This window comes from Protopterus annectens, chromosome 2.part1 (assembly GCF_019279795.1).
Source record: "Protopterus annectens isolate FY-2018-M chromosome 2.part1, PAN1.0, whole genome shotgun sequence".
In the NCBI taxonomy this organism is placed as follows: Eukaryota; Metazoa; Chordata; order Ceratodontiformes; family Protopteridae; genus Protopterus; species Protopterus annectens.
In genome coordinates, this window is record NC_056729.1 from 104,800,509 (window position 1) to 104,816,884 (window position 16,376).

At 40.8% G+C, this 16,376-nt stretch overlaps 1 protein-coding gene across 12 annotated transcripts in view; it reads left to right on the forward strand.

Moving 5' to 3' along the window:
* RAPGEF2 (Rap guanine nucleotide exchange factor 2) overlaps positions 1-16,376 on the forward strand; it is a 2,418,607-nt gene that overhangs the window by 2,012,602 nt on the left and 389,629 nt on the right. For all 12 annotated transcript variants that reach the window (XM_044062055.1, XM_044062064.1, XM_044062056.1 and 9 more), the window contains one exon: positions 9,633-9,790. In XM_044062055.1, the coding sequence (XP_043917990.1) occupies positions 9,633-9,790 (158 nt within the window). The remainder of the gene's footprint in view (positions 1-9,632; positions 9,791-16,376) is intronic.

The following is a 16,376-nucleotide window of genomic DNA, read 5'->3' on the forward strand; positions in this document are numbered from 1 at the left end:
AGAGACATAGAGGCGCTCTCTGAGCATGTAGCTCAGGCCGGTATGACCCTGACCTTGAGTAGCATCTTACCCTCACCAAGAATGATGCCACAATATGAAGACAAGATGATCAATTTCAACAATTGGCTTAAGTATTGGTGTCATTCAAAGGGGATCCAATGCCTATCAGCCTGGGATGACATGCTCGACAAGCCACAATGCTTCGCTAGGGACGGCTTGCACCTGTCACCCCTGGGCTTTCGGATATTGGCAAAGGCTCTTGCTTCCCCCATAGTGCCTTTTTTAGGCAAGGCTCAAAAGACAAACCCACCTCCATAGGTATCACAAGGGATAAGAAACTAAGAGTAATGCTACTCAACGCCAGAAGTCTAAACCTCAAGATGCACGCACTTGAAACTCTCCTTAGCATGGAGAACATCGATATCTGTGCAGTAACAGAAACCTGGTTCAAGGCTCCCGAGAGCACCCCAGCACTACCAGGTTATACCTCATACCATGCTTTTCGGCCCCAAAACTTGGACCGAACCACAAAAGGAGGGGGAGTATCAATATTCGCCAAAGATACCCACACCTCCAGGTTGGTGGCACAGCACGAAGCATCAGAGACTATCCATGTGCAGCTAACAGTGGGTAAAACTGCCTTCCAGTTTATAGCCTGCTACAGACCACCCTCCCAAACCCAGGAACCCCACTCGGCCTTCCTGAGAACACTGGAAAATATGAAGGTCTCTCCAAACACCATTATATTGGGCGACTTCAACTACCCAAACATAGACTGGGAGCATTACTGTAGCTCCAACACCCTAGCCCAAAGGTTGCTAGAATTTATAAACTCAAATGCTATGGAACACCTTGTTACCTCTCCCACAAGAGGGGAAAACATACTGGACCTGATCATCACCAACATGGGGACTCTATGCTCCAGACCATAAGTGTATCCCTCACTGGTAAGATCAGATCATAAACTAATCTCGCTGGATATTCACATCCCGACCCCACACCTTGCCCAGAAAACCACAGTGAAAAACTTCTCTAAAGCAAATTTCACACTCCTCAAAACCGAGGTGGAATCCTTCAAAGCCCCCGAGCCTGTGGAAAATACGGCCCAGACCGCAGAATCCTTTATAAACGCATTCTATGAACACCTTCAGGAATGCATGGATCATGCAGTCCCAAATAAAACCAAGACCCAATCCTCCAAAGGCAGACGTCTTGTCTGGTGGACCCCAGCCATAAACAAACTATACAATAGAAGGAGGAAGCTACTACATGACAGAGCAAAATCCCAAAAAGGGAAGGCATCTCTGATCAGTATTAGCAAAAAACTACAGGCACTCATAAAATCGTCTAAGGCCAGCTTCGAGAGAAAAATTGCACAGGACACCAAGGATAATCACAAGGCTTTCTTTAGTTATGTTAGGAACCTGGGTGGGAATTCCCAGATATGCTCATAATTAGTCCAAAATGACAAAAAATACATCGAACCCACAGACATTGCCAACATCCTAGCTGACAGGTTCAGTGCAAACTCCCCACCAAAAGGGCAAATATCTATCCCAGCAGAGTGCTGCCCCCCTGACATCTCAGATGCTCAGGTAAGAGCCGCCCTCTCCAAAGCAAAAAACACAGCATCAGTGGGACCAGACGGTGTCCCGGGCTGCATCCTACATGAACTCCAAGAAGAGCTAAACCCAAACATAAAACTACTGTTCAATCTCAGCCTTACTACAGGATATGTACCCAGAGAGTGGCGTACAGCAACAGTGGTCCCTCTCCACAAAGGTGGTGCCTCAACGGATCCTGGAAACTTGCCCCATAAGCCTGACTAGCTTGGTCTGCAAAGCTATGGAAAGGATCATCATGGACCTCATAAATAAAGATATTGAGGACCTACAGACACTGGATCCTACCCAGTTCGGCTTTAAGGGCAGATCCTGCCTCTTAAACCTGGTTGATTTCTTTGAAACAGTCACCAAGGCCATTGACGAGGGGAAGGTGGTCCCCACAGCCTACCTGGACCTCGCAAAAGCCTTCGATGCAATACCCCACTCGGGCATTATAGATAAGTTCACCAGCTTAAATATAAACCCCTATGTTACTAGATGGGTTGCAAACTGGCTCAAGGACAGAACCCACATGGTTAGAATTGCTGGAGCCATGTCAGACTGCAAACCAGTTACAAGTGGCATCCCACAAGGCTCAGTCCTGGGACATCTCTTGTTCGGTATATATTTCTCGGAGGTACAGGCCAACATGGAAGGACTGTGGCTAACCACGTTCACAGATGACTGCAAACTGTGCGCCATAATCGACTCTCCAGCTGACACAAGCATCCTCCAAAAGGGCCTCAGAGAAACAGACAACTGGTGCCAGAGCCATGGCCTCAAGCTAAACGCCAAAAAGTGTATAGTCATCCCCTTTGGCAAAAACAAAGTGCCCACAAATTACCACATAGGTGGTAATCCATTAAGTACAGAAGAAGTAATTAGGGACCTGGGGACCCAAGTTGATAGCAGTCTCTCATTTGACAACCACGTGGCCAAAGTGGTTAGAAAAACATTTTATACAGTCCACCTAATCATGAAGGGATTCACATCTAGATCAGGGGAGGTCATCGTGCCTCTTTACTCATCCCTCATCAGGCCCATAATTGAGTACAATGCCCCTTTTGGGATGTACCTTACCAGACACCTGCAGCAACTGGAAAGACCCCAAAAGTATCTCACCAAGAGGATCAAAGGTCCCAAACAGATGCCATATGCTGCCCAGTTAAAGAAACTCCATCTCTACTCAGTGGCATACCGCCTGCTCAGAGGCGATCTGTGCCTGACGTATAAAGCCATGTTCAACCCAGAATTAATGGACATGCTATACCTCAGAAAATCCAAATCCCATCGAGCTACGCGCTCGAGAGACTTGAACCTCAGCACTGAAATAAATAGGACATGCTGGAGGGACAGATTCATAACCCAGAGGCTCCCTTCACTCTGGAATAAAATCCCAGTCCAGGTTAGGCAGAGTCCCTCATTGACTGTCTTCAAGAGGAATCTTGATGAGTGGATGGGAGATCGTAGGTTTACCCCGGGTATCACTTCTGTGTCACTGTTAGACAGAGCCACAGTATACTAACCTCGAAAAAGGGCATAGCATAATTAATTTAAAATGGGTGGTGAAAGCCAAACACACTCTGGCTAGGCTTATAAATGCCCTTGGGCTGATAGCCTAGTATGAACCTATGAATACTATACTTTGTATGTCATTTGTGTTTGTAAATTCTACTTTTAAGTTGATGCTTATTTTTGCCTACATAAATTGAGTCACATGACATATACAATGCAATGTTTACCACTTGGTAACTTAAAATCTGCCACTTTCACAGCATGTTGATTCTCCCACTACTTTAGTGCTGTGCTAAAGCTCTATGTGCTTAGATTTGTGTTACTTTATTGAACAACTACTGCATTAGTCTCTTAATTCACTATTGTTTACATGTTCAATACTATTTTCAGAAGTACTTGCTCTAAGGCAGATTAGTCAAATTGTGTATGTAATGGGAAGGTTTTTACCCTTAGCTCATTGTAATTTACTGCTCTTGTGTTGCTCACTTTATATACTGACGTCTGTCTGGTTAGTTCTACTAGATTATAAAGCAAGATTTTTTTGTAATATAAACGTTACATACCTGTATTTATATTTCACTTGTAAAGTTTTCAGTGATTACACAGTTATGAAGTCTTAGTCTTGTATTATTTTCGCACACACAAAAGCAAAAACGGAGTAAAAGGCAATAAAAAGCACAAATAACCAGATAAATTGCCCTGAAAACCACAAGGGAAGCTCGCAACACAATAGGAAACTCCAACCAGATACAGTTGATACTCGCAACACAGTAGAAACCCCAAGATGAGTTCAGTAGATGCAGTTTATTATAACGCTACCAACACAGTACGTTTTCGACAGAAGTCTTCATCAGAAACAATACAACAGATTCAATTACAAAGCAGCTTATATATACCCTCCAATTAGTAATTAAAATACTATCCAATAAAAACATACCATCAATTAGTACTATAGTACAATTAATAAACAATCTCTTCCCTAAACTTATTACCTAAAAATACATGGTCTCACATTATTTTTTCGCACTTAGATGTCATGCTTTCCTGTGACTGTAATCCTGTCAGAATTGCTATTGCATTTGGACTGTGTTTGCATTGTCTTTGCCCAGGAGGCCCTGGCCGTGGCTGAACAGGGTCCTTGGATTATTCACTTTCCCTGTTAAATGAAAAAGAAAAGTAAAACCACATGGTTTCTCCACTTGCAATGATGGCTAAGGACTCATCTTTCCTGGCCAGGCTCTCCCACAGTCTGCAACTCTGCTGGAGACCTAGTGCTAGAAAGACATATTAGCCTGGGATGTGACCATAGGCTTAGACCCATTTTCTGTCCCAGTCCCTTCGGTTTCAGACAACCTCTTTCAGATAGTTGACTTTGGACAGAGTTTCTCCTATATTAAAGTTTACTTGGCTGCTATCCCAAACTTTCCCCAGGTTAACAAATAATTCCTGAAGGGACCTTCCTCCTCTGCCCATCTGTTAAGTCTCCTTTTCCTCCATGGGGCCTTTATTTTGTGCTGGAACAGCATATCCTGTCTTAATTTGAATCAGTCTTTTCAACATATTTAAAGTATCTTATAAGAAAGACCTTGTTCTTAGTGGTCATTGCCTCAGCACAAATGATTTCAGTGGTGCAGGCCATGTGGGTTCATCCACCATATGCTGTTTTCTACAGAGATGTAGCTTCCTTGCATGCCAGTCCTTCCTTCATGTGAAATGTCCACATGGTGTGCAACATTATTCAGTTTGATCTCTCAGTTCTTCCTGAGCTATTCAAGTAAAACTTAGTATTTTCTGCATTGTATGTATGTATGTCCACAGATCACTTTGGTTTTGTTTTGATAGAACTAAAACAATAAGAAAGGATTTTTCAGTTGTTTGCATTGTTTTCTTCCAGAAATGGTGCTTCCTTCTGGCTGTCTCACTGCATTACTTTCTTTTGTCAGAAATTTGGCAGCTCCTTATCTCTGGCTACAAATACTCGTACTATAAGATCCATGGATGTCATTCAAGGTCCTCCCCCCAGAATGCTTCAGTGGGGGATATTTGTCCACCTGCTACCTGGGCATCACTCAATACCTTTGCAAAGCACTATAAATTGGATATTGCTTCCAGGTCCAGAATGACTTTGAGTGGTCATTATTAGGATATTTTATGGTGATGAGCCTTGTAAGAGTTTAAACTTGGGACTTCATTCTACAAATGATGGAAATCAAACTCCCAGTGTCAGATATGAAATGAATGTACCTTGTGTATTGCTGTATCTGCATTGTCAGTTTCATATTAATCACATTCTTCAGGCCCCTGCCTTGGTGTCCACTTGATGCTATCCTATTTGAAGCTTTTTTGTTGTTTGTCCTTTGTTTTTGTTAGGAACCTGTTATTTTTGATCTTCAGAGTTCTGAAGAATTGAGACTTGGGTACTGGGGATTGTAAATAAGGCAGAAGGGCCTTGATAGCCTGTGAAAGTTTTATGAGATGGAGGTGTAACTGCCAATGCAGATCTAGCATTTATAGCAAGGACAAAGCTTTTGTACAACTAGGTCATGACTCCGAATTGTGGCTCTTCCATGATCAGACTGTTCCCTCCACAGATCATAAACTCCTTTCTGCTGATAATAAGGAACTGAAAGGTTACAGGAGGACTCTCTTGTTCATCTGGGATGAAGCATACATCTTCTCACAGGGAGATGACAGCCTGCTGTCTGAGAGTTGGGTAGACATCCACCTGCAGCTAATTCCCATAGGTCAAGGAATCTACTGCAACAGCAATCCTATTCAAACTTCTACTGTTGTGGTGAATCTTTTACACAACTGTAATTTGTTTCAGGTGGCTTGGTCAAAGGCTAAAAAAATGCTGCATTGCATTGTTAGGTTAGTAAGCTATAAAGTGGTGCAACAATCTCCATAATCATGCACTTCAGAAAAAGATGGACTACGGAAAATGCTATTCTGACTTTATTACATTTGTTTACAGTGATAGTTTGACTGGGTGGCTAAATCTACCTCTTTTCAGCAGAGGCTTAGGTGGAAAAGCTCCAGTAAAGCTACTTAGAATCTGTAATAATAGGTTGTTCAGTGTATAGCATTTATACAAAGGTACATTTAAGATTAAATTGGTTGTAAATAATGTACAATAAGGTGCACAAAATTCATAAGTGATACAGCACTGTTTGCATTACCAACCTGGTAGTAACACAGGACTTTAGGTCAATTAGAAGTAAAGTAGTCATCTTTCTTGCAGGATGAAAAAGGCATAAGTAGCCACAGAGAAAGTCTTTGGAGAGTAGAGTGAGAAAAAGGATGAAGAGATGAAATAATGGGGAGAAATGCATTGTAAGGGGGAGAACAATCTATTAAAAGTAGTTAATAAGGATGGCAGAGAAGAAGTAGGAGGATGTAGATAAGTTAGCAAGTTGGCTCTTGGAGGTAGGAACATTAGTTGAGGCTGGATAAGTTGGAGACAAGGGTAGACACGCACTTGTGAACATTTGATTGTCTAGTATTGTCCATAGATATTTAGTGATGGTGCCTTTTTTATGATTTAAACTTTTATTTGGTATCATAGGGTACCTTTTTGGGTAGGCTTATATAGGCCCTTGGGCCAATAGCCAAGTACCTACCTATGAACCTATATGATTGGATGGGAAATTCACCCCGGGATCACCTCTGTGGCTCTGCTCAACAGGGGCACATGAAAATAATTTTCTTGGGTGGCAAAAGCCAGGGTACCTTTTTGGTTAGGCTTATATAGGCCCTAGGGCCAATAGCCTAGTACCTATCTATGAACCTGTGTATGCACTTTTTGTCAAGTCTCATTCTGCTGCATTTAAAACTGAGGTCCAGGATGGCCCATTGAAAGTTGATGAAGAGACATGATGGTAGGGATTTTTGCATCCTGGTAATGCGGATAGCAAGATAGTTTGCTTTGTGGAATAAAGCAGCTTTGGACGTGAAACAAAATAAGATTAGTATGGAAACATTCATTAAGCCATTTTAGCAAAAAAAAAAGTGTCAGATAAAGTTCATTCAGTTCCTTTACTCATGATTCTGAGCTCATAAACATATATTAGGATCCATTTCTTATTTCAGCAAGAACCATGATCAAATTGCTTTTGTAAAGCCCCTGAATGTTTCATTTGTACGCGTCTTTCCTGTATTTAGTTACCCTCTCAGCTGTAGGTGTCAAGTTTCCTATCATCCAAACATGTTTTGATCACTTATCTGTGATTTAGCACTCACAGCAGCAGAGCTTTTTACCATGGTCAGTATAACGGATGAGATGGTATGAACAGTTTCAAAAAAAAATAATACAGTAGTTCAATAAAATAACAAAATAGACTTTAACTAGAACAGGAAATGGAGGAAGAGCTATTTAAGTCATACTTTGTGTGTGATTCTGTAAAAGGGTAAATTGACAGAAGGGAAAATCACAAATTGATGCAGGAAGGATAAAAAAATGGCACATACATATAATTGTCTTCTAAGAGTACAGTTGAAAGAAAAAGGGAAAGGTAAGTGAGGAACCACAAACCAGTATTGGGAAAGGTACTCATTTGTGATTTAGAATAAGCAAGACGAGAAGAAGAAAGTTTTAAAACAGTAAATAAATAAAATAAAATAAATTTTGTGTGCTTCTGGTCTTGGTTCTCAAATGTGCTGTGTATTAAAATCCTGCTAACTCACTGGTAAATAGTGAGCATGTGTACATTTATTTTCAAATTATAGCTTCGCTTAAATTTGTAATTGTATTATACCACATCTGTAATTTCTTGTGAAAATGTTATTTTAATCATGGTTTACATTCTGCTCATGTTCGTACTGATTGACCTTTAAATAAAATCCCTTGGGTGTTTCTGAGTTGTAGAGGCTGTTTCAGAACTACATTTGTCATTATATGTTGTCAGTACACTGTCTTTATTGTACCACAGTTCTTTTTGACTGAAAGAAATACCAGTTGTATTAGCAAGGTCTGAAATTGTCTTATTTAACACCCACTGATGTCAGAGAACTGTTGTGATAAGAGAAAAAATAAATCTGTTTTGACATTATTGAATTGAGTCAGAATCCCTTTAGCTGGGCTTTTCAAACAACTTAACGTGTGTAGGTAGTGCAGGAAATACTAATTATCATTTGTGCATGAAGGCAAATTGTGTACATAACAGCAAAACTAATTGACATTTCAAAGCCACTCTGTTAGCAGCAAGCTGAAATGTCAACAGCTGCTCATCTTCCATATACTGAGAATATGGCTACTCAGAGCCCATCCAAATGTAGGCACTGACAGTTTTTTCTCTCAACCATGTTAAATGAACCACTTGACTATGTATGTATGTTCATACTTGGGAGAAACACCACAATTCATTTTGAAAGAAGAATGTACGCAAGTGCCAAAACTGAAAAGGTTGTTTTCAGGATGTGTTCCATCTTTTATGTCTAGTGACCTTGAGGTTTTGCAGTATGAATGTTTCTCTCTGATTCTGTTTCAAACCCGTGTCTCAGCATTATTGTTTTCTTGTCAGCTTTCTAGCTGATTTAATGAAAATGATGCACTTTGAATCCTGTAGGCTGTCAACCAGTTTTCTTCCTGTCAAAGCACAATAGAGATTGAGCTTTCTGCACATGATGTAACAAGTCTGTACTTCAGCAATTGACACAAGATTTTCTACCCTTCCCTAAGAGAAAAACTTAAATTACTTTTATTATTTAATATATTTTTTGGGGGGGGGGGGGTTGTTGAATGCTGAAAAGTTGTAGATCTTTTACGAAGATTGCATTATACAAGTTTTCAATCTGTTTTGCTTCAGTACAGTTGAAGATTGAATGATGCATCACTTTTTTTTTCATCTGGGATAAGATAGCTTTAAAAGGCTGTAAAATGGAGAAGAGATTTATTATTTTTTTTTAACTGGGAACTTGTGAACATTGCCTGGAGCTTTTTTAGTAATTTTGAGACCTCTTGCCTCTCCTTCAGTGGTCAGCAAGCACCCTTCATTCCCATCTTTCCCGCCATGTGAGAACAGTGTGAGGGAGATAATAACCAAGGACATTTGTATTGTCCAATGGGTGTGTTTTATTTTTATATATATATATATATATATATATATATATATTTAAAACAGTGGTAAGCACTTTGCAGCTGTATACGTCTGCATACCTGTGATTCCCAGCTTGAGTGCTGTACGATCTTTAGCAGGGTTGTGCCTCTCAATTTCCCCCTAAAGCAAGAACTGTACTTCTGGACCCTCCCTTGAATGGTGCAGGTTGACCAAGCTAGTGTTGGCAACTTATTCCTATCACTCCCCGCCCACCTCTTCTAGGACCTAGGCTGTTGGTCAGTCTTGGGTCACCTGGGGTGTACTTGTGTCCAAAGCCTTTGTGTTATAAAAATTTGACTTTAAATAATAAAAAAGAAACATTTTCAAGGTAAGGGAAGTGCTTGTTATGCAGAAAAACTTCAAGGAAGAATTTTGTTACTGATGCAGTGAACAGTAAACTTGTCTGTTTTATTTCCAGTGACATTGGAATTGGCCAGTCTCAGGATGACAGCATTGTAGGACTCAGGCCCTCAAAGCACATTCCTTCTACACTGCCTGTCAGTGGAACTTTGTCCTCCAGTAATCCAGATCTGCTGCAGTCGCATCATCGCATCCTGGACTTCAGCAGCTCACCTGGTAAGCATATTAACCTTTTTTCCCCAGAAAACTGTGTCTTTCACTTTCAGGATACAGAGCTACATATCACAGACACAAAGTGGTACTGGCTGAAGTCTGGCTGTATCTTCATGATGCCAGGTATATTCTGCTGAGCAGTAAGGTCACATTTCTTGGAAAGTTTGTATTCAATATAGTAAATCTAAGAGACTGTTCAATTGCTGAAGAAGTGTGACATCCTGTGTCACAGCTTGCAAACTGGGTTTGAATAGCAGCCTGGGCAGTAGCAGGTGTTGGGTGGGGGATGGTCAGTCCACGGCAAAAAAGGACTGAGTGGCTGACAACCGGGTGTTCTCAGAGGTGAGGATAGAGATGATTGGTTTTCTTGACTACAAACTCACTCACTGATGGAGGTCATGGAACTGGCTGTCCGTTCCCAATGATATTTTTATCTAGTTACAGCTAAGATATAGATCAGGCCTTCTTATCAGGAGACCCTACTGAATTCTGCGAGTGTTGCAGCATTTGTAGGGGGAACAAATCGACCGCAGAGGGTGTGTGGTTCAAGCGGCCTAAGTCATGTGAAGATGGCAGGAGCCAAAAAATAAGGATAAGCAAAAAAAGTCACAGCTTGACTCTGTGTCAACATTTAATAGTGAAAAAGAAGTTTCCTTAGTAGAATGATTGTTTTGTTTATTGGTAATGAAAGCCGTCCTTTTTGTCATCTGGTTTTCCTTCTGAATTTCATTGCTTTTTCCAGTTTGCAGTATTAATGCCTTTTATACTGCCCCAAACTGCTCAGCACGTAGCCCTTTGTAAGAAGCTTTTGAGAGCAATCCTGCCTTGTGGCCTGCCAGCTGTTCTAAATACTACCTTAACTTACTAGGATTTACACAGTTAGTTAGCTTCATTCCTTTGGTCACCACCTCTAAAACTGAGGCTGTAAAGGTTGAGGGATTGTATTGCAGGTTTTCTTCCATTTTGTGGAGACATATTTTTTCTCTTCTGCCTGTGTGGGGGAGGAAAAAAAAAAAAAAAAAAAAAATATATATATATATATATATACACACACACACACACACACACACACACACACACACACACAAGCACACATCTCCATCAGTTTATATACAAGCAGCAGTGGGATAGCCTTCAGCATGTACAAGGGAAGCATTTTGTGCTGACTTGCATTCTGCATGCTTTCGCTCCTGAAAAGAGGGTAGTTGTATACCCACTGCCTCTGTAGCGGTCTTACTTGTGCTTCACAGCCATTCACAAACCACAGTCATTAGTGCCTCAGAGAGAATCCATTGTTTATACTAGAAGGATTTTGACTGTTAATTTAGAGGAAAATATAGAAATGGTGTGGACTCTTGAACATTTGTGCATACGGTAGATCTGTGGCTTTTTTTTTTTTTTTTTTTTTTTATATACATCTTATGCCTAAGCCCATTGTTGGGACACACACACGTGTGTGTGTGTGTGTGTATATATATATATCTAACACACACATACATATAAGAATTACTGAATGCTCGAAATTCAGTAACTCGAAATTATTAAGTCGAACCAACAAAAATCCCGAAACCCACAAGCACAAAAACAAAAAAACCCCGAACATACAGAACACATACACCACACAACATGCACACCATACAACCCACATAACATAAACTACAAACCCTACACTACATGTACGCAGGGGGGCAAGCCCCTCTGCACCCCCACACCCCCCCTACTTATATATTCTAACTCCGAGATCACACTAATACATAAAAAAAAAAAAAAAACACCACACACACATTTTAAACTGCCTCGCGCATACACAAAAAAATCATAACATACATAGACGCATCCAACACTCACACTCATACTCCCACATCCCTACCCTGACCCACACACACAACTTAAAAAACACACACATACACTCACTTACCTTCACTTCCGTAAAACATCCCAACTCACACACTTCCCGTCCCATAGCTGACATGCATAAGAGCGAATTCGAGATATTTGAATTCACGCTAATGCAGATTTGCGCTTCTGCATTTTCGACTTTGCAGTCTCGAGTTACTGAATTTCGAGCATTCAGTAATTTGGGATTGCAAAGGGGAACCATATAGATAGATATCTATATATATATATATATATATATATATCTATATATATATATATATGTATATATATATATTTATATATATATATATATATATATATATATATTTATTTATTTATATATATATATATTTTTTTCCCAGTTAGGGGTCGCCACAGCAGAACTCTGGTCTGCTAATGATTGGCAGTAGATTTTTACGGTGCCAGCCCGACACCCAACCTTCAACAAAAGCACGCCCGTTCATGCATGTCTTTCGCATGCCACTCGACCACAGGGAGGACATGCAGACTCCACACAGAAGGTGTTTCAGCCGTCCAGCCGAGAATCGAACGGGAGAACCTCTTGCTGTGAGGCAACCAACGCTGCCGCTGCACCACCGTGGCTTTTATATATATATATATATATATATATATATATTTATATATATATATATATATATATATATATATATCTATATATATATATATATATATATATATATATATCTATATATATATATATATATATATATATATCTATATTTATATATATATATATATATATATATAAATGTGTGTTTGCAACCACTCCTGCATATACATAGACCTAGACTAATTTGTAAAGTTAAACAGAGAGAAAATGAGAGTGTTTATCAACATGCTTTGCAAACAATAGCTCAAGTGAACTGTTATCAGAAATATTTGGTTGCAAAGACCTTATTGTCAGAAGAAAAAATTAAAACGAGTCACATCTGTCTCAGGTGATGAATTTTCCTTTATTAACAGTTAACCAGATTAACCCAGCATGTTGGCCAACTCCTCTGATCTGATCAACTTGTTTACTGACATCAACTTTTATATTGCAAGCAAACCAACTTTTTGTTACATTTCTGACCGTTGACAGTTGGCTATGAAAAACATATAGGATAAACATGTTTATCACAAATTACCTCAAACCAACAGCTAGTGCAGAATGTTCAAGAAGTACAGAATGTTCAGTTCAACAATGGTAGCTCAAATTTTCCAGGACACACAGCCTGCCTCAGTAAATTAACACTTACTCGGCCGTGCGTCCTTATCCCAGGCTTCACTGAGCTATAACCAAATCTCTTTATTCTGAAATGCAGAAAACAGATATTATACCATGACCCCCCCAAAACGTGCACGCTGATTGGCCAGCGTGCACATTGTAAATCGAGTTATACTAATGGAAAAAGGTCCGGTCGCCCGGACTTTTTTCCATTAGTATAACTCTACTGTCTCGCTATGTTAAATGGGTTTAACATAGCGAGACAGCTTTAAAATAAGCAACGGAGATCTCCGTTGCTTATTTTAAAGCTGTCTCGCTATGCTAAACCCATTTAACATAGCGAGACAGTTTTTTAAAAAAGCAACGGAGAAAGCAAGATCTCCGTTGCTTTTTTTTACTGTTTCGCCATGTTAAATGGGTTTAACATAGCGAGACAGTTTTAAAATAAGCAACGGACATCTCCATTGCTTATTTTAAAACTGTCTCGCTATGTTAAACCCATTTAACATAGTGAAAACAGTAAAAAAAAAAAGCAACGGAGATCTTGCTTTCTCCGTTGCTTTTGCCCACAGCTATGATGTACTGCGCAGGCGCGCAGTACATCAGAACTGCCGCGGATGCCAGACATCTGCGGAAGGGCAGTAAACAGGCATTATATTATGCCATTATTTAAGAAAAGTAATAGTTTCTTTTCTTAAATAATGTCATGGTATAATAATAACCCACTTCTGGGTGTGGGTAATGCTGTATTTACCCACGGTTGGCTACCGTGGGTAAATCCAGCATTACCCACACCCAGGCATGGGTTATTGCTATATTATTCAGGTTCATAAGCAATGTTGCATTTTGTTCACAGATGAGGTCCATCTTTGATAGGCATATCCCAACAAATAACATGTTCATTTTGCACGAACAGGAAAAAGACAAATAACAGTATGTTTTTAAAACTTTTTCTCTTAACATTTCCCCCCTGAAAACACTTTTATTTGTCTTTTATTTCAGCAATATATGGTAAAAACTAAGCTTTTCTTTGCATACATTACTTCATTGGCAAGACAAAATTTTAAACTTCAAAAACATTTGTAGAGAGTCACATTTCAATGTATTCACTTTCACCAGTCGGTTGCAATTGCTGGTACATCGTCTTCATAACAGCAGTATCAACCAGTCTTTGTAGAAGACCTCTGATACAGGGTATACAACAACAACCACATACCACCACGATAGCCACAGCGACTCCAACGGACACCAGGAAACTGCTGATGAGATGACTCCATTTTCCAAACCACGCTTGTAGAAAATCTGTAAAGGGATTATTTACCCCAGAGTTCTCTGCCAATTCTTCGGATAACATCTCCAAACCTTTCAAAGCTCGAGTGATACTTCCATCAGGCGCAGTGTTGTTTGGAATATATGTACAACAGAAAGTCCCAAACATCTTGCAAACTCCTCCTTCTTTGGCCAGGAGCATATCCAACGCATTTCGATTCTGCCATGCCACCTGCGAAGTGGCCTCCAGTTGTTCAGCAATTCCTTTCAATGCATCTTTGGTATAGTTCACAAAACGCTGCTGGTTATAGTAAATGTAGTTGATCCAGTCCACGTTCTTATTAGGTTGATTCCAGACAAAGATGGATGTAAAACCAGCTGCTATTTGGTTTATTGCTTTGTATTCATCAGGTACACCTCTTGGTACGCCAATGCTATCGATGTAGACACCGTTATCGAAAGATTGCTTCAGTGCCTCTTTTTCTCCTACTCAACCACTTCGGCTTTATTTCAAGTTCTCTTACGAAATTGCTTGCTGGAACTGGGAAAATGTAGAATGGCAGAATTAACTTTACAAGTGCACAAGTTACCTTCCAGGGAATCATAAGCCTTGATCTGAGTTTGTTGTCTCCACATAACCACCATACGTCTGCTAAACTATGAGTTTGGTTCTCCAGAAATGGATTCCCATTGCCATTCACAGTAACATTGCAATAGTTCTGTCCCATATTGCCATAATTTTTCCCTGTGCCATCTCTGGAAATGCACATATACGAACCTGGATAGAAAATCACTGCAGGCGGTTTCTGAACTTTGCTTACGACCGGAAAACGCTGAGTTTCATCTTTGCACTTATCTTCAGTTTTGTTGAAGAATAATTTCAACGTTAGGTTACCTTCATCTTGCATCAATGGGACTGTTGCTAATTGCTGTTTACCTTCAGCACAAGAAATACAGTTCTCACAATGTGCTTCTCGGGTACTATATCTAACCCAAGATAACCATTCATTATGGTGTACAAATCCCGTCTCGAGTAACAATTGATGTAATGTGATCCTATCTCGCCTACATTCTCTACAGATGGGTTCGGAGCCGATCCTCGGCTCCGACTCGGCCGCTATACAATAGAACGCAGTCTCTTATTGGCTGAGTTACCTCGTATCCCAGGATGCACCACTACTGCTTCCCCAGATCTCGTTTGCCGCTTCTGAAGCATAGACGTGGTCTCGGACTTGGCTGAGCTAAGTACCTCGTGACAAAATTTTCTGTCATTTTTTCTTCTAAAACTGACCCAAAAGCTGTTTTAACAGCTACTTGTTGTGTGTGATTGTGTTTTAGGTGATTTTTGTGGTAAAATTGTAATTTTTGGGCAAGTGTTTTCGTCGAGTCAGAGGGGCCTTGCCCTATTTCGCGCTCTTTTTGTCAGACTTGTAGTTATGTAGTTTTTGTGTACTTGTCGAAGTTTACTGTGTCTTTACGATGTCGAAGGAACATAGACCATCGGGTTTCAAAAAATGTTCTAAATGCAATTATAAAATGTCCATTACGGACGACCATTCCTTGTGTGTTTACTGTTTGGGCCCGAAGCACCACCAGGAATCCTGTAGCGTTTGCCATGCTTTTTCCTCTCGCGTGCTCCAAGAGAGGAAAAATAAATTGATTTTGAAAGGGCTTATTACCCCTTCCTTTGAGGAAGCCTCATCTTCTTCTTCTTCCCCTTCGAGGAAGAAAAAATCTTCGGCTCCGACCAGCCCGTCGGAGCCGGCAGCTAAAAAGTCAAGGCAGGCTTCTCCGTCGGCTCCACGGACTTCGGAGCCGAGGGTGGAGAACGGTCTGCCTCGATGTCTCCAGCCTCGACTCCTCTGGCTTCGGAGTCAAGAGCTCGGGCGTCGAGAGGCGAGTCATCTCCATCGGCTCCACTGCCTTCGGAGCCGATGAGGGTTACCCGCTCAGACTCTTCCCCTTCGGTGCCGAAGTCCACATCGGCTCCGAGGGAAATTGCAGTGGTAGTGGAATCTCCCTCGGCGCCGATACTTCTCGAAACCATACGGAGCTGGTCCCCCAGTCTTTCGGAGCCGGCGGAGAAGTCGACTCGGACCCGGTCGGTCTCTTCTCGGTCGTCGAGGATGTCTGATTCGGATGTAGACAGGGTGCTTCAAAGGCTTTTTCAGTCTCCGGTCTTTCAAAAGTTGGTCTCGGCTCTGGAGCCGATTT